Here is a 25,567-nt window from a genome sequence, read left to right as displayed (position 1 = left end):
GATGCTGTTCCAGACAGGAAAGCAGTAACCAGAAATTATTACAACACAGCACATCAAAAAACTCTGAGTAAGTTTCTGGCCATGTTTAATCTAAATTTTTTCTGTTTTCAGCTGAAGTTTGCCATCAGCAATGGCTGGATCCAGCAAACATATGTATGCAACAAAGTTCCCAGGGATGCTTTGAAGTATTGCTGAGTTTGTGTTTAAAAAGCCCAAAACAACAAAAAACAACAGAAAAAAAAGTGTTAGAATTCAGACAAAGCAGGAGCCCACACCAAAGCAGCTTCAGCTGTGGAGCTGAGCTCTTAGTGTGGGTCTTGGGCTGCAGGGAGTGGACTGAACCCCTCCTGTCCCAGCCAGCACTTCTGGGTATGAGGGATGCAAAACACAGAGTGCCCTAAGCCAGGTTCTGTTGCCTTATAACCTCCAATCAAATAACTGAATGCAAAAATTTATTTAGAGCCACTGCCTCCACATTCATTTTTCTGCCATTTGGAAGGAGACAAAGCAGCCACCCTGCTTTATTCCTCACCTCCTTTCTTCTTGGGCAGACCTTGAAGATACAGCAAGTTTTGTGGCTGCACTGCAAAGCCCAGAGGAAAGTAGCATATTCTGATAAAACCTTCCTTGGCTCTATTTTATTACAAAGTTTTTCTTTTCATTTAAAAATCATCATAAGAGAAAAGAAAGCCAAAGGACTTCTTAACAATCAACTTAAGATAAAATACAGTGTGATTATCCAGGAGCTAGAATTGCTACAGCACGTTTGGATATATCAGGATGGCTGGAAAGTTCAGGTTTTATGGAAATGCTTTTGACAGGTCACATTGCTCAGTTTATTTTCAATCCTTCTTATTGCTCACTAGACATTTTAGAGAGCGAAAAAGAAAGAAAAGAGAAGTCAATAAAAATGTAATTAGATTAGCTGCATCTCAAAACATTGTGATTCAACTCTAATTGGACAAACCAATCTCCATTTGCAATCTGATAACATAAAACCAGGTTCAGGTTCACACTGGAGCCAGGGGCACTGCAGCACACCAATTACTGCAAAAGCATACGAGGGGTTTGGACCAATTAATTTCAGAGAGCAAAAAAAAAAAGAAACCTTTTACAATTCTGCAACCCGTACCAATTCCTGTCCATTAAAATTTTTTAATGAACTGGGCCTGTCATCAATTTGCTTGCTTAGTACATTCTAAGTACTTCCAGCAGTCCCTCAATGTCATTGCCACAGCACATTCTGATCATTTGCCACTGTTCTGCACTCAGCAGTTTATTTTCTGGTGTTGTAGTCTCTAAGTGCCTCTTAAAACCAAAGGAGAATTATTCTGCGAGGCAAGCGCTGCCAGATCCTTCCCTTCAAGGAGGGACTTCTCACATTGGAGTTTGTAGAATTTCCAACAGGGTCTGTTCCAATCAATAGGAGAAAGGTTAAAAGCTCTTAAGGATGAAGCAGATAAATAGTTGGAAAAGCAAGAGCAGAGAGCAAAGATAAGGCACCTATAACATTGGCTTCACAAAAAGGAACAGAGTAGTTGAGGCTGTTGAGCAGGATGAGAGATAGCAGTAAAAATAAATACTCTCCAACTACAGAAAAACCAAGTTAATGTTTCACTAATCTGAGCTGAAGGAACATTGACAAACATCACATTTAGAAATCTCCCCCATGTCTAACTCATCAAAAGCTGCACAGGCTAATGTAACAGACAAGAGCTGATACTGAAGCTGGCAGATTGCCTGATGAAGGAATAAACCAAAAAGCCCTCAAGGAAAGAGAAAGGGTCTAATTCAATGTGCTTTCAAAGGGCTCGGGCAGAATGATCCTGAATATGAATGCTGGGTCATTTTGACTGATGGAGAAAAAAAAAAAAATTGTGTCAGCTTCCAGAATGAGCCAGAGTAGAAAGATCAATCTCAAGAAAGCCACACACACGACTTTATACACTCTCGGGCAGAAATGAGCCTTGGAATGAAGAGGTGGTGCTTAAGATGCATTTGAATAGTTGAAAACCTGACCAGACTTCCAAGTGATAGCAAAGGGACACAAGAATCAAGCAGTCAGCTCATAAAAGCAATTAGCAAATGGAAGCCAAAAAACCCCACGCTACCAGCACAGCTATCTTTATTGCATGCTTATTTTTTACCAGCACTAAACTCACCCCATATAATGCAAAAGGCACTGACAACCCTGAGCAATGAATCCCTGCAGAACACAGTGCAGTTATTCACAGAAGTGGAAATTAAGAGATTCTATCCAGACCATAGAACAGTCATCACTGTCTGATCAGAGGTGGCTGTAACACCAGTGTTCCCCCCTCCACTCTCTCCAGATGTTTATGCCCCCCGTTCCTGACCCTGTTAAACCACCCCTGTCACACAAGCATAACCTGAGAATACAGTGAGATAAACAGAGTATTCAACAGCACAGATGACTTTATCATCAGCAAAAGCTGGGATAGTCACATTCAAGACATTTTGCACATTATGTTTTCATATCACTATTAAACATAATACAAACATCAGGGGAGGTTACAAAACTGAACAAAAATATCAGGAAAACAACTGGAATAGAGCCACACAAGTGATTTTCATAATTTCTTTTCCCCTCTTCAAGGAAGCAGAAAATTGCACCTCAATATATATTAAAAGATTTGAAAAACATCTTGGAAACATTACTGAAAGGCCTGTACAAGTGCAGACCCACATTCTTCTTGCAATTTGTGGACAAGGTTACACCCATAGCACAGCAGGAAACATCTCCTGAAGAAGCTGCCACTTTCACAAACAATATTTAAGGCAGAAAGTACACGAATAGAAAACACATTAATTTCTGGACATTCATTTAATACAGATTGTTAATATGTAATTTTGTTCTATATCAAAACAAAACATTTAAACTGAGAAAGATACCTGATCTACACAGTGGAAAAAATGAATCACCTTGTTTTGTGCAAGAAAAGAGTAAGATCATTCCTGTAGTAAGGTCTACAAAGCCCTGATTAGAACTGCTTCCTAACTACACAGCACTTAAGAGGAAAAAAGTCCAACTGACACACATTAATATTTACAGTGTGCTCTGTGAACATTAGCCAATGTTTGCATGCTGATCTTGCAAAAATTTAAGACAGACCACACTGGGGTTCCTCCTGCTTAGAAAATCAATTAATAAAGATTTGACATTTGCTGGAGCCACAGAACTCAGGGAATTATACCCAACATATTTTTAAAAGAAGAACAAAAAAAAAAATCAGAACATAACAAATAAATTTCAAGTCTGAATTCAAACAGAAAATCACTCAAGTGGTACATACAGAGAACAGCACTCAAGATAAACTGGCAATGAGGCAGCAATACCATAATAGGTAATAAAACAAAACGACTCATTTTTGTGGGCACAATGAATTTATTGTTTTTATAACAGCAAAAGATTAAACCACATTTCATTTCCAAAGTGTTTCAATCCTTTCTTCTGTCAATGGCTATATCAGTGCTGAATAAAAGTCATTATATTACTTATGGGGCTGCACCTTCATCATCTCTAGCAAGGAAAAAGCAAATTTTATTCCATGAGCAACTCATATTTCTAAAGACAAACATGTCATAATACTATGCTTTCTTTGTCAAAAGAATAAAAAGCTTATTTTCTGTCTTAAAATATGCAAAAACTAGGCATATAAATGGAAGAGATCATACTGGGACACAAAATAAACAGAAACAAAAACATAAAGAAGTCCCTTATTATCTCTGGATTAATTAGCATTAACAAACTAGGGCACAAATATTTTTGACAGGACAGGAAAGCAGGTCATTAACATTGATGAGATGATATAAATGATCTTCCTAAGCCATTTAGAGCACATCCACTCCAAATAATACTCACAGCTTGCAATTACCCCACAAAGAGTTTACATCTAACACCCAGGGAAGAACAGACAAGATTTACATACAAGACTGAAAGTCCTTTTTGGTCTTCAAAAATCTACTGCAATTCCAAAAAGAATAAATTGGTAATAATTAAACAAACACTGAAATTAAAAGATTTTACTGCTACAAAAATTCAAAAATAGGCACAAAAAAGGCTGAAGTTTGCAAAGCTGTTTGAAATGGATTTTCTGTTGGAGGCACCAGTGATTTGCATCAGTGATTATCTTAATTAAACTGCTGTTTACATAAGTAACGTTGATTTACTTCAAATGTTGTTCTGTGTCATTAGACCATTCATTCAATTGTGGAAAATTTCCTTTAGCTGAAGTCTTCTCTCACCTTCAGCAGGCTGTGAGCAGCACCTCTGCTGCCAGAAGGAAATTCAGAGCAAATTTAATCCTATACAAATTTCCTTGTAGCAACAGCAGGAGCAAAGTCCAAATACTTGACAAGAATTTCCCCAAGTCTGGCACAGCAAAGCTTTCTGACCATGTTGCCTACTGCAGTCTTGGACAAAATGCACACCCAGTCCAGGTAAGGGACACGTGCAACCTGCTCTACATGATGCTTTGAATATATTAAGTAAAAAGAAAAAATAGTTTACATTTCCTCATCTTCTTTTACACTAGATTTCTCACCCAAAAGGGAGAGCTCCCTCCTGATGACAACAACCAGCTGGTTGATCTGGTGCACATAAAGATTGGAACTGTGTTGGAAAAATTAATAGATTTGTATGGTATGATAAACTGATTTTATTCAACTTATTTTTCAGTGTTGTATGTCACATGAAAGGAGAGAGGAAAAAATAATCAAAACTCCATAAAGATGAGGAAAAATTAAACTAAAAAAAAAATTGAGCTATTAATCTTTCCTGATAATTAAGTACTTCAGGATGACTTCTAAAACTCACATTCACTTAGATGCTTCATTTATTTTAATCTGGGAGATAATTAGAGGGAAATCAAATCCATCTCCGCAGCAGAATATTTACCTGAGACACAGCTCAGACTCCTCAGTATTTCCCCTGTGTGTTCAAACTCAGATATCTATCATTAAAACTTTACTGGAATTAATGTCCATTACCTAATTAGCATCAAAACCAGAGTCTGCAGTGCTTGCTGCTGGTTACCTGTCAGAACAGGAAAGCTCTCAGAATTTTTTCTTCTATCAACTGTCCAAATGTTGCTTTCCCTGCTGCCAGGTGCAATTTGACTAGCAGGAGATTACAGTGTAGGTAAAGTACTCTGCAGCTTTCTATCTCCAGTTGATTATTAGTTATTATCTTTCTTCTGCAAAGAGAGAAATCACACCAATTCTCTGCAGTTCCTGGTGGGAGTGTTTGGAGAGGGAACGTGGGAGCACACAACTGCTGGAAGTGCTGAAACTGTTGAAATGCACTAAAACAAGCAAGGGGCAGGACACAAAGTGAAAAAACCTTTGCTAGTGATGATGAGGCAAAAGCAGCTGGTGCTCAGCTCCTCTCTTCAGTGCTTTTACTTTGCAGTGCTCAGGATGAGATCCTTGACTTGAAGCTCACTGCAAGCTCATGTCTCCCTGAAGCAGCTCCACACACCATGCCCAGCTCAATAAAAAGCACTTGGAAGAAGAAAGGGTAAATCTCAGCTGCACAAGTGGGCAGTTCCTGTGTACCCACACAAAAAGTTACCTAAATATTGCCCTTTGCAGCAAGAAGTGGTACTGACTGATGGTGAAGACACACAGGTATTCATCAAGATGTGCTGCTAACCAGATTATCCTGAACAAAAGCTGCATCACTGATGGATTCCTGCAGTGAAGAGCCAGTGGTTTTATCTCATCACCAGCTAATCCTGTTATAAATTATTTAGTACTCAAAACATATCAGAGATGAATCCTCAGTGCATGAGTGTTCCACACACACCACTGTTCTCCAGGAATATATTTGTAATTATCATTTGCCTTTTTTTTTACATATCTAATACATCATTAATGAATGCCTGACATAACTTCAGCATTAAAAAAAGTGTACATAATTACAGGTTAGAAAATGATCTTTTTTCAGCTCTGTGCACTGAGGTAATCTTAAGGGTGAAAGTTAAATACAGGTAACACACAGTAGAGATTGATTTGCAAGACTTTTGTATACTTACTACAGCAACCTCTGTGTGGGGCACTGCCTCTGAAAGAACAGCTTGATCTTATAATAATAATACAGTTAATACAGAACCTTAAGTATTATCAGTCATGTCTGGCTCATGGAACTCTGTCTACACAAGGACAGCCAGTTTGCCCTTGAAATCACTGTGCAGCATGAATAACATCTTTAAGCTTGTCACTAAGTGCCAGGAGAAGAAAATCAATATTCTAGTGTGGTGGCAGGCCTACAAGCAAGAATTTCAAGGGACTCAAAAGAAAATTAAAAAAACCTCTCTCCCTTTCATGTTTCTGAGGAAATGCTTAAAACAAGGTGTTTGAAAAAAAAGAAGATATTATTTCTCAGCCTGATCCCACCCTAAGCATTTCTGCACAAGCTGCTTCAGGCAGTTCCTCTCGTTTCTAGATCACAGATTTAACTATGTTTATTATCACAGATCCAGGAAGCAATTTCCAAATACAATATTCATACTTTTCAGCTCCAATGGGGCAGTTCATTCAGAGCAATTTGTGACTTGGAAGCAAATTAATACTCAAATTTACATCTTATGGCTGTTTTGATTTTTAAAGAGGCCTCAATTAAAGTAAAAACAAATGAACCTGAGTTACTGAATTATTTGCATTAGCTCTGAACCAAAGGTAATCTGTTCCAGGGGAACTGATACAGCCCACTTCCTATCAGTTTGTGGGCAAATTCCTTAGGCTACAGCATTTCCAGGGCTCTTTCCACTCTCCTGCTATAAGAAAGGAGCAGGTGAAGTGGTCAGTGCTGAGCTATCAGAATGCCATTCAGGGGACTCACTACCACCCAGCAGAAAGTAGCAGGAATTGGCTTTTCCCCTAACCTTCCCCTGGCAGAGCCACACATCTGAGCACTCTTTTTGTACCACACCACCAATTAGGATACTGCAGGCTTTTTTTAGAGGTAACACTGTGGATGTAAAAGAAATCACAGGGTCAGGAATATATTGTGCTGAATAAACTAACAGAAGTGGAAAAAAACATATTTCACTTTTATAATTATTGCAAGGCACTGATGCAAAAACACCAAGGAAAGTCAAAACACTTACTGGATATCTTTCCTCTTTTTTTTCTGAGGGTCCACCAGCCGAAGAGTGTCTCTGATAACAGCTACTTTCACTTCTTCATCAACAGGGCTTGGAACATTTTCAAATACTCCAGGAGAAAGCTTTAAATTACAAAGGGATACAATTACTTAGTACAGAGTTAAGGACTATTTATTCCACATACACTCAAACCTTATGCATGATACAAATGTTTTAAATACACAATGACAGATTAACAAAATACTTCTTAAAGGGAACACAACCACCTGAACATTTTCAGCAAGATATTTTTGGCAAGTTTCTCTAGTAAACTAAGTATTGAAGAAGAAAGATTGTTGCCAATGTTACCATTTATATTATGTATACAAACATGAAAAAAAAATTAGTAATGCTCTAAACACAATTAAATCAACTGCATGATGAATAAATGTATTTATGACATAGATGATGAAGAGCTTTCACCATTCCAATAAGTCATATTTCCAGTGTATAAGATTAGCAATGATTTCAAAGCAGAAAATTACAGAGAACCTTGAAGGTTTCATATTAGCAGACAGCTTTCATCTTTCAAACAAGGAAAAAGACCACAAAACCAAACTTAAACAATTTCCTTCCAATCTCACTGTTATGTTGAGAGGCCTTACCTCCTGCTCATGTTCTATTCTCATGCTGGGGTTTGCATTTACTTCTAGTAACATGGGCTTCAAGTTTTTCATCAGGAGAATGTCAAACCCTAAAATCTGTGCATAAGAAGCAATGTGTTACTTCCATTCAGCTCACAGTGTGCTTGCAGAGAATGCAATGGTCAGACAAATGTCAGCACTCAGGAGGAAGAAACATTTGAGGGACAACAGAGAAATAACTGAGAACCAAGCTATATTGCTGAATCTCTACTGAAATCTACTTCCACACCACCCACATCTCTAAATGCTGCATCTACAGCAAGGAACCTTAGCATCTGTGACAGAAGGGTCTTAAAATTCCCATCATCATAGCTGCATGAGGAAGCTGCAAAGCTTCAGAGTTGTAACATCTAGAAGATGGAAACTGGAGTGAATACTGCTACTAATGACTGACACCCACTGAAAATTCTCCAGGTAAGTTTCTGAAAAGTAGTAACATAGGTCAGGGGATAGATTTGCAAGGTACAACGTGGGTGAAAAGAATCAAAGCTCTGAGCTCATGCAATGCATCACCCAGGTTGCACCATTCAGTGGTTGCACTACAGCCAAGCAGTGAGCAGCAGCATAACTGGGGACAGCTTTTAGAAAAGGAATTGAACATCCAGCAAATTAATTCACTTACAGAAATAATCACATTCCTGGCAGAAACTCCAACCTACCTGGAAGCAAGTTGGCCCAGGCTTTCCTGCTGGTATGTCAGACTGATAGTAAACTTTCAGTTCTGGTGTCAGTGCAATAATTGTTTTAATCACCAGTGAAATTATGTCTGACCACAGCTTTTTGACATCAGCTCCTCTGGAAGACAGTCTGCACAGAATGCTTGAGAAAGTCCTCTTGCTGCCAGTGTTTGCATTGTCAGAATGGATGAAATTCCCACTGTGGATATTCAGTGAATAGTTGGTTAAGTGCATAAAAACCTGGTGCAAATTTTTCAGAGTGGGCTCTTGGTAGGGCTCTGTACAAAATCTAGAAAGTCCATCTTTGGCTATATAAATCTCTAAGGGTTCTAAAGATTTCAGTAAGACATAAAGACGAATATCAAATTTCAGTTTGTCAACAAGCAGTGGTTTGCAGATATATTCCTGGACCACAGCAGGGCGGCTCTGGATGCTTCCTGTCAGCCTGATGTCACTTGGGTCTTTAATGAGGTAGATTCCATCCCCTTGGCATCCTCCATCAGGTTTTACAATAAAAGTAGGCTTCCAAGATGGATCACTGTCTTTCATCACACGAACCTGGAAGGGAAAGAATTACACTGAAAGATGCTAACTGGGGGGGGAAGAAGCCTGATATTATGAAAGCCAAAAAAACTCCACTCACATTCATAAATAAATAAAAATAACAAGATCACATCATTGTAGAAGTAAACATACTGCAAAAAAGGTAGAAGAGAAATAGTACTGACAAGCACAAAGACAAACAAAAAAGCATGAGTAGAGAGTTACTAGTGCAGCTAAAGGGTCATTTTATTTAACAGGCCATTGTGCAAATGATTCCAGGTACTTGCTTTCAACATTATGCACCAATTTTCAGGCTGAAAAGCTCTGTTTCTCATGAGGCCCATTACATTAGTCTTTAAGGTACATAAAATAGCAAAGTTAAACTTTCATGCTGCATTTTGAACAAGTACTGACAAAGATAATCAGTAACCTAAGGAAAGGCATCTTGGGTATAGAGGTATAAATGCAGAGAAGCACTACTGGGGAAGCAAAGATAAAGTAACAATTAGGCACTGATAATACCTTTTTCCACCACTGCATATTTTTCACAACCAGATACCCAGTGCTAGGAACACCAGGGAACACAGAGCCACAGAGTCATTATTTAGACTAGAAATTTTCTCATGGACAGCTGTCACACAAACTCAATGAAAGATTCTTCTCCAAACTAGGTCACTTAGAAGGCTAAAACACCACAGTGGAGCCCAGGCTTACATAAATGGTGTGTGGATAAATAGGTCCAAGTAGATCAGCAGGCCTAGGTATATACAAAGAAGGAAAGCAGGATTTATGCCCTTGTCTTTTTACCACTACAGAATAATCTTCCCCTGAACTGACATTACTCTGGACGCTACAAAGTGCCAACCAGGGTCTAAGGGTAGAAACTACCAAAGAACTTCCATGAAACCAGCCAGGGCAATCTGCCTCCCACTCCCAGATCTGTTGTTTCATTTTATAGAAAGGTGAGAAACCTTGATTGATTGCCTTAACCATTTTTTAGTCCATTTTTTGATGGATTAGAAGACCTGGATATTATTCACGTCTTCTATTTCATCAAAACTTACACATGGCAGATGAAGGTAGGAAAACAGGGAAAGTGGGAATAGTAATCCAGAGTCAGTCTGGTTTCCAGCATCTTGACTGCCTTGAAGAAAGCAGATGGATTCTTGATCTTCAAGGAAATTTCTGACAATCATCCTGAAATTCTCCAGAACCCACATCACTATATTCTTCCAAATTCTCATTATGAGGAGGATCATCCAGACTTAGAAAAGTCAGTCATGGAGGAAATTTAGCTCATATGAAATGATGAACTGTGTACTTAGTAACAGGAAATTCCTGTTAAAAACATGTTAACCACTTACAGCCAACAGCAAGAGGAGAAAATGAAAACCTGATCCAGCTGCAGGCTTGGCTTTTGTGAGGAAACTCAGGCTGGATGAATATAGAGTTCTGGGAAAAAAATGCATCTAATAAGCTACAAGATCTGACAGCACAAAGACTAGAATATTCATGTCTATGCCTAAGAGGTATCCAAAACTTGAAAACCTGATTAAACTACCAAAAATATGCTCTGCTGGAAATGAGACTGTCCAAATTAGATTCTTATTAAAAATTCATCATACCAGGCTATTCATCATCCTCACAGACAACACAAGGAAGGCAGTATGAGAGCAATCAAGGTCCTGGTTTGAATCCCAAGCTAGGTACTTTTCAGAAATTGGAATTTCCTACTAGAAATAAGTTCTTATCACACAAAGTCTAACAGATTCTTCTCTGTTAGCAAAGGAGTGATTACTGTAGCACCTGAGAGATCTGCTTATTTACAGCTCATCTTCTGTTTCAGTGAGATGTTAGTATAGAGTGTTTTACAAGGTAAAAAAATAGATCAATACTGAAAATAGCTCAATATTTACTTAATAGAATTAATTTTTAAGCCTTTGTTAAAAATACCTATCACCATTTCAGTTTAATACTCATGACACTATGGGAACTACCATTTTGTTGCTATTTCCAATACCAAGCTAATCCACAGAAAATTTAGGAGTGAGGCTCTCTCATTGATGGCTGGTTCATTAGGATCTGATTAGCTGCAGTTTCTTCTACATGGATTAAAGGATGGGGAAAAGTGGGAAAAGCTGCTAGCAGATCAATAACCTATTGATACAAATGTACAATAAAAGTTCATTAATATGTCTGCAGAACTGAGGCATATAAGATTATTTTAGAGAGAAAATGTTTTGAAATGTTGTAGTATTTCAGAAAACAGCAGAGAGATTAAAATTCTCCAGGAGTTTCTTCTTTCTACTTTCAGTAGTAATTTCTACTACAGGTAGAATCCTATAGGTGTTAATTTCTTAGCACCAGAGATGGCTTAATCCTCTTTTGCTCAGCTAAAATACATGTACATTCCCAGTTTCAAGCCTTTGCCAGTTCCTACAGGGGCAGGTCTAACACACAGGCACCACACGTGCTCTATTGTACATGTTTGTGAATACACTGAAAATTCACCCTCAGGGAGCTGACATTTCCATCAGCATTAGGGTCCCTTGGTTGTCAAGCAAACAAAACTAGATAGGAACAAATAAACAGCATAAAGGACTGGAAAGCTTTTAATGAGAATCAGCAAACTGAAATGTTCTGAACCCTTTATGGTTCACAGTGGATTTGGATTTTTTTTGTTTGTATTTTTTCTTGTTTTGGAGTGGTACATTACAAACTTGTGTTAAGTGGAACATAAAGTCTCACAGCACAAAATACAATGTTTGATAACAAGAAGTATGCTTCTCTCAAACACAGATGGAAGAACATATGCAAAGGAAACTCCTAGGAGTGTGTTACTGGACATCTGTTATTCTTGGAACAAAAACCAAATCGTTTTCACTCCAGTAACCATTCAAGCAGAGAAAAGTGTTTATTTGCAGTGCCACCTGCTGCCAGGTCCGTGTGTGGAACCCAGGGGACAGCCCACCCACACTGTCTTCAGTGCATTACTGCCTGCTGAGCCCACCCAAAAGTCATCACTGCAACCCCCATGCACCACTGGGAAAGTTTGCTTCCAAGTTATTTGTACCTATCTGCCTGTCATTGCCAAATTCATTGGATAATTTACACTCCTTTTCCAAATCAGTCTTACATTTAAAGCAGAAAGACTGAAGTACTCCTGGGATTTTATCAATTTTTACTGCTACTAGCCAGTACCATGGCAGTGGCCCAGTATACTTGAAGAGTATATATCAGGAGGTGTTAATGGATTTAACTGGACTGTGGATTTAATTATCCAAAAAGACCCAGCATGTAAGTCTATTAAAGTCCATACCTTTTCCTCTCACTTTTCCAAGCAGAAGGTACTGTAGAATACAAGACTACACTGGGTCAGTCAGACAGGGTTAAAACAAACACATACAATATTTTAAAAAGTATTTGTAATAACAAACCAAACACTACCACACACCATCACTTCTTAAAAAGAAAAACCAAAAAAGCTGAAAAAGAATGGCATTTTAGTAAATTCTGAATATTTAAACAAAGCAACAGTTGACAAGAGATTCAAACAAACAACTATTTGGGAAGATGTGAGTGTATTTAACAATAAGGAGTACAAAATGCTGGTTTGAAGGATTTGGCTAGAACAGGCAGGATGGACTAAAAAGACTTCAGTGACAACAGAGATGGTAAAGTGCTACACTCCAGACACTACTGTCCTGGAACCTCCCCAGCCCATTTGAACTCAATAGAATATCCAGGAAAAGGAGTTTTGGTTCTATCATTTAATTTTCAGACATCTCTTCTGGCATTGCAGACACATAATTGTTATTAATTTTATTCTAGAATATAACAAACAAGCAGCTCGCCCAGACTATGTCTGATCTCAGACAAACCAAAAAGGATGTCATCCACAGCACCCAAGTGTGATTTCAAATAATCTGAAATTCATCTACCTCATCCACAAAGAGGGGAAATTCTTCTGGCAGAATCCAGGACCGAGGATAGAAGTTATATTCCAGAGGAAACAGATCCTGCATCGTTCGCACGGCACGGCTCAGTGTGATTTTCCGAACCATCTCTGTCATGCCTGGGAAGAGAAGTGTTTAAAAGTGATGACAAATCTGCACTGAGGTCTTATCTTAAAAGTAGATTGCTATATTGTTATTCACCCCACTCCTAGCTCATCTAGTCATAATCCAAAATTACTGCCCTAGCCTGCTATCATTCCAGGAATAGGGAAAATTGTCATTTAAATATAAACAATCCCTTTGTGTTTACTTAGCACTGACTTAAGTAACTCCATCAGAAAGGTTATTTGTGAGCAGCCAAACTTAGCTGCCCTCCTGCAGCTTTGAATCTCGTGCTTGGATCATGTAATTTCTAGATCCAGGTGAGCTCTGGTAAAAGCTTTCCCAAGGTCAGGGCATTCAGGGTTACCCTCATGTTGTTTATATACTTTCAATTATTCCAGCTTATAAGGTTTATGCTGCAGCTTCTTTCCAGGGTGAACCCCACCTTGGAGCTTCTTTCCTAAGTGGTCAGAAATTTCCACAGAACTGTCTTCAGGACATCAGTAGTCCCTGGCTGCAAACCTCTTGTCAGATTTGGTTGATTTTGGCCAGGAAGTTCCAGAGATGCACAAGGAGGACAGAAAGTGACAGGGCACAAACACACATTTGCTGATGTCTTATTTTCTTTGGGAACAAAACTGAAAACCTATTTTTAGTGAAAAGTTTCTAGGTCTTCTGAGAACCAACCCCTTTGGATTCTTTGAATTTTGAAAAAATAACTAAAGGAAAGCATCAAGATCTCTTTTAAAAGAGAACAAATTTAGTAAAACCTAATACCGAGTTAACACAACAGTCCTGGAAATCAGGATTGAGGGTCTTCAGGTTCTGAAGGACTCTGTGTATTCTGGCTCCTACACAGTAAGCAAGTGGCTTGCATAGCAGTCAAAACCAGAGGGTAACATTCATCTGACACAGCTTTAAACCACCAGAAAACTACAACCACCCAACACCTGAATGTGAACTTCCCACAGCCAGGAGAAAGTCAGGGTAAATAAAGCATAAAGTTCAATATCTGAGGGTTCTTATTCTCACTGCATACTAACAGCAGCAATAAATCTGAAGTTAAAGGCTCAGATAAGTCAATACCTAAGCTCTTAGCTCGTATTTAGAAAGATCTCAACAGGGATTAAATGAGAAAAAAAGGGAGCTTAAAAAGTTGAAGAGTCATCATAAAATGAGAGATGACACAAATTCTTCAATATTAAAAAATCAATTTGAGGATCTCTACTTTGAGCTTTTCCCTGAGATAGTATGAAACAAAACACATCCTTTCTATTTGAATAAAACCAAACCCACAGATACAACACTGTCAGTGCTAGATAACAGACAATAATTGCATACTTCAGTTGAATTGTAGCCTAACACTCTTATTTTTCATGAATTCATATATATGAAGTATTCTTTTCATCAAAAACATTTCCTCTCAAAACCAAATTTCATCTCACACATTGTCTGAGACACCCATTCTGATATCCAAAGCAGAAATTACCTACCAAAACCAGTGAGACTCTGATCTTAAAGATTCTATGAAAAACTGTGAAACGCTAAAAATACCATCAGCTGATCAGGCAGATAATTCACATTAAAAACCAGTAAAACACAAAGACAGTTAAAATAATCACTTTTTTAAGAAGTAAGGTACCTGGAAACTTGTTGACTTGACCTGAGAATATATCATTGTCATGAAATGATACCCCATGCCAATAGATATCACACGGCAAGCGTCTGCCAAAAGGAAACTGGAAAAGAGACAGGACACAAGTTTTGAAGCAATCTGGCAACACCCATTCATTCTTCTCCCTTCTAAATGCTTGTAGAAAGCATAAACCATGCAAGAGCAGCCTTCTGACTGTCAGAAGTAAACATGTCCTATTTTTTGGATGCAAAACTAGGGGTGTTTTCATCAGTTCAAGAAGCCAACAAACAATGAAAGGTTTCTATAAACTAAAAACAAATGACTGAGAGGCATGATCTGTACTGAAGATTCTGAGCTTGTTATCAGCCACAATAAGCCATGATTCGTTTGGAATTGAAAATACTATTAAAGGGAATAAAATGTCATTAAGAAGCACTTAATTTCAGCACAGCAACAGCAAGTGCTAAAGCTGGGAAGCAAACAAGCTCTGGCAACGTTTGGGGTTGAGCTTTTTTCCCCCCTGGTTTCAGGGGTGATGAGCAACCATCGAGGGAATACAGCACTAGAGGTCATGGAGGAATTCTCATTATTAATCAACTCCTTTTCTTTAAAAGAAGACAGTTAATCCCCCATTAATGCCCATGGTGTGTATCTGCAGCTTGGTAACCCACATCCCTCTCCCAGATTGTCCCCACACCACAATGGCACTTCGCCACCAACCCCATGGCTCCCAGGCTCCCGTTAGCACAAAACGTTTCTGCTCCCAACTGCTTTATTTCAGGGAATATATAAAGTTACCAATATTGGTGGGAATTAATAGCAAGTTGTAACTACAAAGCACTTTTTAAGCCAGCTGATTTACTCTGGTATGCAAGCTGCAATAAATTTAAACTGGGTATTCGGAACAAGGTATTTAAGTGTAAAAACTGTATTATTCATTTATTGATATCCAGCTATGTGTAATAACTTATGAAATATTAATTCCTTTCTGGTACTAATAGCCTGTAATTAAAAGAAAAGCTTGCAATTCAATTAAGTGTTTGTTGAGCATATCTATTTCAACTATTAAGAGCTAAGGCAATTATTTCAACAATATTAAATATTCCAACTTCTTTTCCCATTCATGCAAGATATCACCATAAAGTGGAAAACTGTATAGTTTGTGTTCTACTATCAAAAAGATGAACCTTTTTCAAGCAGCCTGAAGAGCTCTGAAACAGCACTTCCAATTAGTGATAGCAACAGTTTCTAATAGGAGTAAAGTGGGTTAAAAAAAAAAAAAAAAGCTACCATCAGGATGAACAAAAGCTCTATGAATTAGCAGTATCAACAATGAAAAGCAAAAAGAAAATTAAGAATCAAGCATTTGTAATCCACGTTATAATAATAATTAGTTTTGTGTAAAAAAAAGGTACCCCACTTTTTCATGCTTGTTCTTAGACACAGTCCCATCAATCCAAAAATCCATTTTATCTGCAGTTCCTTGTAGATGCCATTTAAAGACACAGAATCATAGAATCACAGAATCATAGAATCGACTGGGTTGGAAGGGAACTCAGAGATCATCAAGTCCAACCCTTGATCCACTACTGCTGCAGTTCCCAGCCCATGGCACTCAGTGCCACATCCAGGCTCTTTGGAAAGATCTCCAGACACGGAGAATCCACTACTTCCCTGGGCAGCCCATTCCAATGTCTGATCACCCTCTCCAGAAAGAAATTCTTTCTCATCTCCAACCTAAACCTCCCCTGGCACAACTTGAGACCCTGCCCTCTTGTCTTGCTGAGAGTTGCCTGGGAAAAGAGCCCAACCTCCCCCTGGCTCCAACCTCCTTTCAGGGAGTTGTAGAGATGACATGGAATACATTCACAAAAATCTCTCCTAGTATTTGGCTACAACTTTTTCAAATAAATGTACTGTATTTCTGACCACAATGTTTTTAGGACACGTTTGTATGAAATATCTACCACCCTCATCCCTTGATTACTGCAGAAACATTTACTTATTGAAGGAGCCACTTTTTTTTTGAAGAAACTACATGTTCTTTACTCCAAATGTCATTTTGCTTCTTTTAAAACATTTCTTTAAGCACTGGATTTTGTTTCAATATGACAGAAAAAAAAGAATTTGTAAGCTTTTCAGTGAATTACTTTACTTGCTACTTTAATTAAAACTTCAGCTTCCTCAGTAAACACCCTTGAAAAATTAATTTAAAATGCTAATTGAGCAATGCATCCTTTCTCTGTTTCCTTACTCATAGGGATAAGATACTCAATTTAATAGAGCCTGTGGATTCTTCACTTGTTTCATTATTATTCAGCCTGCAAAATCTGTTTTTGTACAAGTGAAAATTAATTCTCGTAGGCTCTGGAAGACAATCAGTGGCCCTAACCTCTCTCCACAGGTAGATCCAGAATACAGATGCAGTACTAGGTCTGAGAGTGCCCTTCCCACTAAACCCTGAATGATTTATTTATTTATTTAATACAAGAAACTGAAATGAAAGGAATGAAATTTGCATTTTTATAACACCTTTCATCTACAGAAGATATCAGAGCACTTTACAAACACTGCACAAAAATCATTTTGCAACAGATGATGAGTGAGCAGCTCCACTTGGGAAAAGAGAGGCAGTGGACCTCACATCAGTGATTCTGCACCACAACTTTCTTACTCCTGCCAAAACAAAATCATTTGGATTTGTCCAAGGGGCTCAAACTCACCTCCTGAACGAGCTGGGAAAGGTTCTTAATCGGCTGCACTGTGCTTTTACATAAGAGTGTTTGCAAAGGAACAAACAAGTCTGATTATTTGGCTCCCTCTGGCAGTGCCAGGCAGCTATGAATTCATCTTACTGCAAATCTTACAGCTAAAGAGAAAGGGACAACAGAACAGCTGGAACAGCCTCAGCTCTGCACTGCCTGGTGCCAAAGTCCTGGTGCTCTCAGTCCCAGGGGGCACAGGGGGCACAATGGTGTCAGGAGCCACCCCAGCTGCTGTGTGCCCATCTTGGGCAGGAAACTCCAGAGCCTGCTCCTGGGATCAGTGCCTGCAAAGAACTTTCAGACTGCAATCAATTCAGCAACTCTTTGAAGAACTTATTTAGATTTTATTCCGAGTTGGGGGGGCTTTTGTCAGAGCAAAAAAAATAAAATTTAAATAATAATAATAATAATAATAATAATAATAATAATGAAACAGATGCCACAAAGAGAAAAATTTTTTTTCCACATCTTTGACAACATAATCTCAGATTGGTATGACAGGTCACTGCTACCTTTGGATTGGAAGCCAATAATTTAAATTGTCTCGTGGGTCACATCAGTCTGTTCCATCATGTTTAATGACAAGTTAAATGACTCTTGTCTCCTAGTCAGCTTTTCCTAGCATGAAATTTCAAACTATTTCTACGCCTCCATGCAGCTACAGAACAGCAAGACAAATGAAATGCTTCATGCTGGGATATTTGATGCTTGAGACATCTGCTTCTTCCATTTTCCTGGTAATTGAAAGCTAGACGAAGAAATAATTTATTAAGCAATGAATAAACCCGGGATGCAAGCTCAATTTGTGCCCATTATTTCATTTGGCATATCATGTTCATTTAAAGAATCTGACACACTAAATCAGAGAGCCCAATCTACTGCTGGCAGTAATGGCCTCACTGGCATGCACGTTAAAATCCTGCAATGCTTTTTAAAAGGTCCACCCTGAGTGCTACCCCAGGCAGAGCCAGCATGGTTGATGATTTAATTTACTCAAAATTCCCACAGCTGAAATTAAAGGAGAGGTTTTTCTGTCTTTTGCTTCCAACAGCAGAATCTCAAGAGTCAAACTGCTCTCTCTCAAGCTCTTTCACCCCTTCTGCATCTATCAGTGCCACAGAATAAACTCCTCACCAGTATTACCCATGTTTAGAGTATTACTCCTTTTTTCTGTGTGTCTTATAGTGGCATTTACCATATGTTAATCTATTAAAATTAACTCCTACCATGTGGACAACTCTGTAATCACACGGTGCATTATGTCTTACTTCCACAAATTACCAGGGAGCATAATGCAACCAGAGATTATTACTAAAAGAAGGCTCCTCAGGGTAACTACAGCAAGGAGACTTCAGACCATACAACTTCAAACAAAAACCAAACACCTGTATGACACTGCAATAATGTTACCCATTAGATAGAAAGTTATCAGTAAAATGGAGCTTTTATAAAGCCTGTTGCAATGTCTCCTGCCCAACAAAATATTCAAGAAAATATTCCAGCAGCAAACACAGGGAACAAAAGCAAAAGTAGCAATGGGAAAAAATTGAAAGAAGACTAAATCACAGCCCAGTCACCTTGAAAAGTATAATTATACAGTAGAATACCAGCCCTTAAAACATCAGTATTAACATATATGCATTTCATTACTTCCAAGATTTTTTTTCATTTTTTTACATTCTTTTTATGGATCCTGCAAGAAACAACATCTGTGTTCCCTCTGCTGGTCCTGCTGCAACAGTGACAGTATTTCCAAGGCTCTGTGGCCATCAATGAGAGTTGTTTGAACAAATACCTCAGTGCTTTTTTTCTAAATATTTCAAAGGAGAATGTCAAAAATTATATGCAACTTGAACAAAAGACTTTTCTCTTTCTACCACCTAGATAGTACAGGCAAATGGCACAAAATTCTGCATTTGGTGTCTTCTTTATTAAGAGTACAAAGTGGCCAGAAGGGGAGGCAACAGGCTAAATGAAAAGTATTGACTGAATTAATGGATGAAGGAGAATGGATATTGAAGGAGACAGCAACCAAAGAAAGATGAAGTAAAGCCAAAAGCAATTGCTGCTGTGGGATGCAGAGCAGGAAGAAGAATACTGACAATGCAGTGCAGTTATTCCAGAGAGGAACAAGAGAATGTGAAACAAGTCAATGTGCAGGACAGAATACCAAGCAGGCAGAATCCAGGGGATATCTTATGCAAAGCAGGAGAAGCTCAGAAAAAGGCAAAATTAACCATTAAGCATGGCTTATTACAAAGATAATCTGTGAGGCTAACTTAAATCAGTAATTCTGAAACACTCACTGGAGAGGCATCAGGCATTCTGAACAGAAAACTTAGCTGTAAGAATGAAGAAATTAAGTGTGAAGTCCCCCTTGCTCTGTATGTCACCAAGTACAACATGGAGCAGGGCTGCTGACAGACACTCCATGGATGCACTAAGGGGAAAAAGAAGTCAGCAGAAGAGGTTTTAATTTCATGCCTCTGGTATTTCATTACTATTTTGCCATAAGAGCAGGAACTGAGACCTGGAGCTTCTGTGCAATGAGATCTGGAAACTCTCCCACTGGATTTAAATAACAAAAAACTTGAAATAAAATTTTATCAACACAGAGAATGAGAAGGCATTACTTTTTTTTTGGCAAGGGGCATGTATTTCTTCATGATACCAGGCATTTAGGAGATGGAATGTTTACTGCCACTCCATCCTCCAGAAAGTAAAATTGAAGCATTTCACTCTGAGGTTAGAAACAACACAGCCTACCCCAATTCTGCACAAATTTTGTTAAAAGGTCATCAGGTGCACATAAGTATTAATATCTTGTGAGTGGGCAGCTCTGTAACGTGGAGCAGGTGCCATGGATCACACTGCTGCACCCCAGCTCTGCACACAAAGAAACAGCTCACCCTCAGGTTTTATCCTTCCACTTCATGTCCCTCCCAGCTTCCATTTCCCACATGGATTACAAGTACCCTTTTTCTTACAGAAGTTCCTCAAAAAGCCCCTAGAAGTCATCTCAGCCTCTACAGAGCCATTTATAACGGTATTAGGGTAAGAAAACCTTTACCACTTGAGAATTAGTAAGTACTTATTATAAGACACATTCCAGAAATCTATTCAGGATTTAAATAGGGAGTTCCAAAGCATCAGTTTTGTGCCAGCTTCCATACTGTCATGACTTCAGTTCAGTATAAATAGACAGACATTGAACTCCTCACACAGCACAGAGAAAACATATGACTCAAGCTGTAGGAATAATAATTAAATATATATATATTTCCCTCCTCTACACACAGCACTTTAGAAAAGCCTGTTACATATGCTTTATTAGGTGGATTAATATTGCTCCAGTCATACACAATGCTCTTTGACATGCCTTAAAGATAATCTGCAAAGCAGAGGCTTTGCCATCGGATCAGCCAGCTGATCTCTCAGGTCACACTTTTTTGCCCACTGCCCACTGTTATGTCACATACCCACACAAGGGAAGGGTAAAATGAAATGAATACAAACCCACACAGCATGCTAAACATTTCTGCACAGGGATAGGTTTCTTTCTTGCCCTTTCCAGTGATCAGCTTCATTAAGAAACGCGCTATATATTGTATACACGGCACATACAAGCCTTACAATATACACCAGCCCTATTCTGGCTTCCCTGACTGCTGACAGAGCTCTTGCTCCTGAGTCAGCTCAGCCCCCAGACCCGGCATCTGATTAGAAATAACCCCAGGGACCAGATGACACCGGACGGGACAAGCCCCCGGCTCCAGGAGCTCGGTCTGGCATTGGTTCAGGGAGGTAGAGGAGGAGGAAGGGGAACCGCTGTGCCAGGGGCAGATCCCCGGGGAAAGAAGGGAAAGTGTCCCCAGCTCCACCGGCTGAGCCACTGCGGGGCCGGGCCCCGGCCCTGCCAGAGCCGGGGGTGGGCGGGGAAGGCCCGGGCAGAGCGTACCGAGAGCGGGCTCGAGGGGCCCGAGGCTGCCGGGCACTCACCTCCCTCCAGCGGAGCTGCCTCAGGCTGATCTTCAGCGCCTCCAGCGAGGTCTTGGCCTTGGAACTGTCCACCGTGACCCGGGGCCTCCGGCCGGCTCGGACCCCCTCCTCCCCTCCGCGCCGGCCCGGAGCCCGCCTCCCCCTGCCCCGCGCCGCCCGTCCGGGAGGGCCCTGCGGGCCGGTACCGCGGCGGCTCCGGCACCGCTCCCGCCCGGCCGCGGCGAGCGCCAATCCCTCCTCCGGGGATGAGCCGGCGGGCTGACCGCCCTGCGGCTCTTCGTCGGGGAGGGCCGGGGACCCCGGGGGCTCCTCCGCCTCCCGGGCCGGGGCGCAGCCCTGCGGCGGGGCCCCGGCCGGCTCCATCCCGCGGCACCGCCTCGGCCCGACCGCCGCCCCCGCTCCCCGCCCGTTGCCATGAGAGCGGAGCGGCGGACGGGGCGCGGCAGGGGCCAATCGCCGGTCAGGCGGTGACCCCGACGGCTCCGCCTCACCGGCAATGACGCTTCGCGGCCGCCTCCGCCATGTTGGACGCGGGCAGGGCCGCCGGGCCCCTTCCGGGGGAGCCATTTCGGAACGGCGCGGGCGGGGCCGCCATCTTGGAAGCGGGCGGTGCCCGGCGGGAAGTGACCCCCGGTGGTGGCGGGAAACGCCTCAGGGCGGCGGTGCGGACCCGGCGGCGGTGTCTGTGCCACGCACAGCGCTGTCTGCGTGGCTTAGAAACGAGATCCACTCCTTAGTGTGCGGTGAAGTGATTCACAGGCGAGGCAGCAGGGCTGGTGCTGTTAGACACAAAGGCTGCTGCTCAGCTCTGGAGTTTCCTCACCCTTGCCTCACCCAATGTCGCGTTTTAGTTCCTGTGTTTTCTTGAATATTTAGTCAGAAGCCACCTGGGAAGCCCATGTTGGAGAAGCGGGAACGGGGATGGAAGGGGAGCGGGGAAGCGGGGAAGCGGCGGGCGGGCGGGCGGTGGCGCTGCGGGCCGGGGCATCCCGCACGGCTGCTGCCGGGCTGGGAGCGGGGAAACGGGCAGGAATAGTGGGGATTCTGTGCCTAAGAGCTGACTCCAGAGTCCTGCTCCTAATAGGGAGCAGGGCTGAGAAAAAGGACACCAGAAGAAATAAATGAAAACAAAATTTAAATAAAGACGGCAAAAAGATGGGGCTTCAGTTAGCTGTGGATTCAAAGGCAAAGGTTGTGTCGAGACTCGGCTGCTGATGGGCACTGTGCAAACCAGGAGGAGTTAGGAATGTATATTTTACCCTGCTAGATCAGGTTGTAAGGAATATCTGGATTAATAACCCATTTTCACCTCATGCTACCTGGTATTTTAGAGAAACCAAGACATGAGACACAACGAGCCAGTAACTGATGCCTGTGTGTGGACCTTTCTCCACTAGTAGCTGATAAAGTTTAATCACCAAGATACTACCTGGAGTTTCTCCTGCAATCCTAACTACATAATTTTTTCAGTGCATTACCTGTCTTCCACCATTTACCTGATGAAGAAACTAATTAATTAATTACAGTGTTACAAGGTGGAGTGACCGGAAAGGCTGAGGTCACGTAACTCCCTCTTGGTTGCTCTCAGGTTGCTATCAAATTACTTTTTTTATAGCTGTGACAGTTTTTAATTAAAAACTTGGGAGCATTTCCCTGTGCCAGCAGGAGCTCACGGGGATGCTGTGACCTTGGCAAGGCTGATGTGTCCAGGTGGTGTCTTTGCTGTGTCCATCATTGAAGGACACATCCTGGTTTTCTCAACAACCATCACCAGATGCTGGGCTCTACCAGCTGGAGTGTCATATGAAACGGTGACCTGACTCTCTTATTTTACTGCCAGGCCCCTGGATGAACATTTTTTAACATATATTAAAGATTTGTCCTCACTAATGTCACCAGTGCTGAAGGAAAGCCAGGGAAATAGTTAAGATAGGCCAAGGCACTAAAAGGCTTTGAAGCATGGGAAATACCAAACAAAATTCTTGCAAGTAAGAAGTATTTTTATATTTAATTATTATGTATCTGTATTTCTTACAGGTTAATAATGTACTAGTTGTTTCTCTGCCAGAGCAGCAGTAATGTATCAGATGGTTTGCACCGTATTGTATGGATAAAACCTTAATTTCATGTTGAGATAAATAGAGATGGTCTGTAGAGTGCAGCATGAAGTCAGACTGTACATGGTATTCAGGTACTGCAAGGTCGGGGAGCAAAGTATAGGCTGGGTAGTAATAAGGTAGCAAGGTAATTCAGAAGGAGAGCATATCCTGCTGAGTACTGCAAGCTGGATCAAGCAGCAGGACAGAAATAATATGGAACTGCAAATCATCCATCCCCTGTGAGGAGAAGGGAAATTTAGTTATGGTGTACTCTTCAGCACAAGCTTATTTCCTGAGCCCCTTGTTCAGAGGGAGTTGTTGATAAGAACAAATTGTTACTATCTTGTGACAACAAGTGGACAAGGATGTGTATTCTGTCTAGAAGAGCTGTACATCTGTTAGGCTGTGCTGGGAAAAACAGCAAAGAATTTTTTTCCTGAATCCCTTCCAGAGTTAGGAGGATGTGGCAATGGCATTTGCAGGCAGGACAGAACAAATTGTGCTCTCCTACACAGGAGGAAATTGTGATTGTACAGTCTTTTGCTCATGCCAACAACTCCACACTTATTTATCCCGAACTGTAACTTACACCGTGACATGGTTAACCTGATGTTTGGGTGTGCAAATACACCTTCCCAGGCTGTGCACAGGCAACCAACAAATCCCAGGCTAGTCTGCTGATAAAGCAGTTGCACAGAGGCAGAGCACTCCAGAGAGCATCCCGCTTCCCTGAGCTGTGCAAGCAGGTACTCACCATGGATTTGCAGGAGTATTCTCCCTGAAAACCTAATTCTAAGACTTGCCCTTTCCCAGACAGTAAACTGAGCAGTTTGAGATTCCCATCATGATAATGTGCTGAGCCAAGCAACTCATACTGAAGGTGAATGGCACTGCCAACTCCTGGTGTAGAGAATTCCCGAGTCAGACAGGCAAACACATCAAGCTTAAGAGTTTAAAAAGTAACATTTTCCTTAAATAATACTTTTGACTTCTTCTAGTGAGCTTTCTGGTTATTGAGTCTGGATCAAAATTTCTAGCTTTTCTCTAGCATCATAAAGACAATAAATGTATTGTTTTCTGTATTTTTCTTTTTTAAAGACAGCCAAGACAAGGAAATCATTAAGTAGTACATAATTTTCAAAAAGAACATACAATCTTTTTGAAATATTATCTAAAACCTAAAACTCACTGGCCTCCTGCCAGTGCAAAGTAAGAATTATTTTCAGAAATTATTTAATGTATGATTTGGAAAAAACCCAAAACATTTCTAAAGCTCTTATTAAAAATCAAAAGTTACTCGTTAAGAATTGCCCATCTGTGTCTGAAGTTAACAGTTCCTTTTGCAATGATGGTATCTGCTGTCAGTTGTACTTTCACAAATCATGAAGAAAAAGCAATGCTTTATAAAACGAAAAGTCAGAAGAAAATGTATCTGGTAAACAGACTCCACTTGGGAATGTCAGTGGTGGCATTCTGCTTCAGACTGGGTTTCAATCTGCATCCATCAACCTATGCTCCCAGTGTTTATGTTAGACCACTGAAGATTTGTGGTTGACCTACATATGCAAACAAAACATTTGCTGCATACTTGGGGTGTGGGGATTTGCGTGATAGAAGATGATGAAAATATGCATAATTGTGGATGACATTTTTCATTCCTGAGTCCTGCTGCAGAGGACTTTGGACCTGGCCATGCATGAAAGCAGCTTGCAGCTCTAACGTGGGGCTGCCTGGCTTTGCTGCTGAGCTGAACTTTCAAGACATGAAGCTTCTGTTTCTTCTGGAGCAACACAAATCTGCTGTCCTGATCTAACCAAGCAGCCCCTGTACTTGCAGAGGACACGAAATGACATGAGCTGAGGGGGCTGAAGCAATGACAGTTCCACATGTTACAGCTGAGGCAGCTTCAGAGACTCTCTTAAAGATTTTTTTTGTGAGTTGCCTCTGTTTTCTTTAAACCCTCGATACAACAGAGGGAAA

General features: G+C 40.7%; 1 protein-coding gene across 4 annotated transcripts in view; it reads right to left on the bottom strand.

Moving 5' to 3' along the window:
* TTLL11 (tubulin tyrosine ligase like 11) overlaps positions 1-21,851 on the bottom strand; it is a 39,366-nt gene extending 17,515 nt beyond the window's left edge. For all 4 annotated transcript variants that reach the window (XM_030461341.1, XM_030461343.1, XM_030461342.1 and 1 more), the window contains exons 1-6: positions 21,489-21,851; positions 14,731-14,827; positions 12,972-13,105; positions 8,470-9,045; positions 7,772-7,867; positions 7,131-7,249 (exon numbers count right to left, since the gene is read on the bottom strand). In XM_030461341.1, coding sequence (XP_030317201.1) covers positions 7,131-7,249; positions 7,772-7,867; positions 8,470-9,045; positions 12,972-13,105; positions 14,731-14,827; positions 21,489-21,851 — 1,385 coding nt within the window. The remainder of the gene's footprint in view (positions 1-7,130; positions 7,250-7,771; positions 7,868-8,469; positions 9,046-12,971; positions 13,106-14,730; positions 14,828-21,488) is intronic.
* Positions 21,852-25,567: the final 3,716 nt, after the last annotated feature.

The sequence above is a fragment of the Calypte anna genome, chromosome 17 (genome assembly GCF_003957555.1).
Source record: "Calypte anna isolate BGI_N300 chromosome 17, bCalAnn1_v1.p, whole genome shotgun sequence".
In the NCBI taxonomy this organism is placed as follows: domain Eukaryota; kingdom Metazoa; phylum Chordata; class Aves; order Apodiformes; family Trochilidae; genus Calypte; species Calypte anna.
The sequence above is the reverse complement of the archived record's forward strand: the minus strand, read 5'-3'. Positions and strand labels throughout refer to the sequence as shown.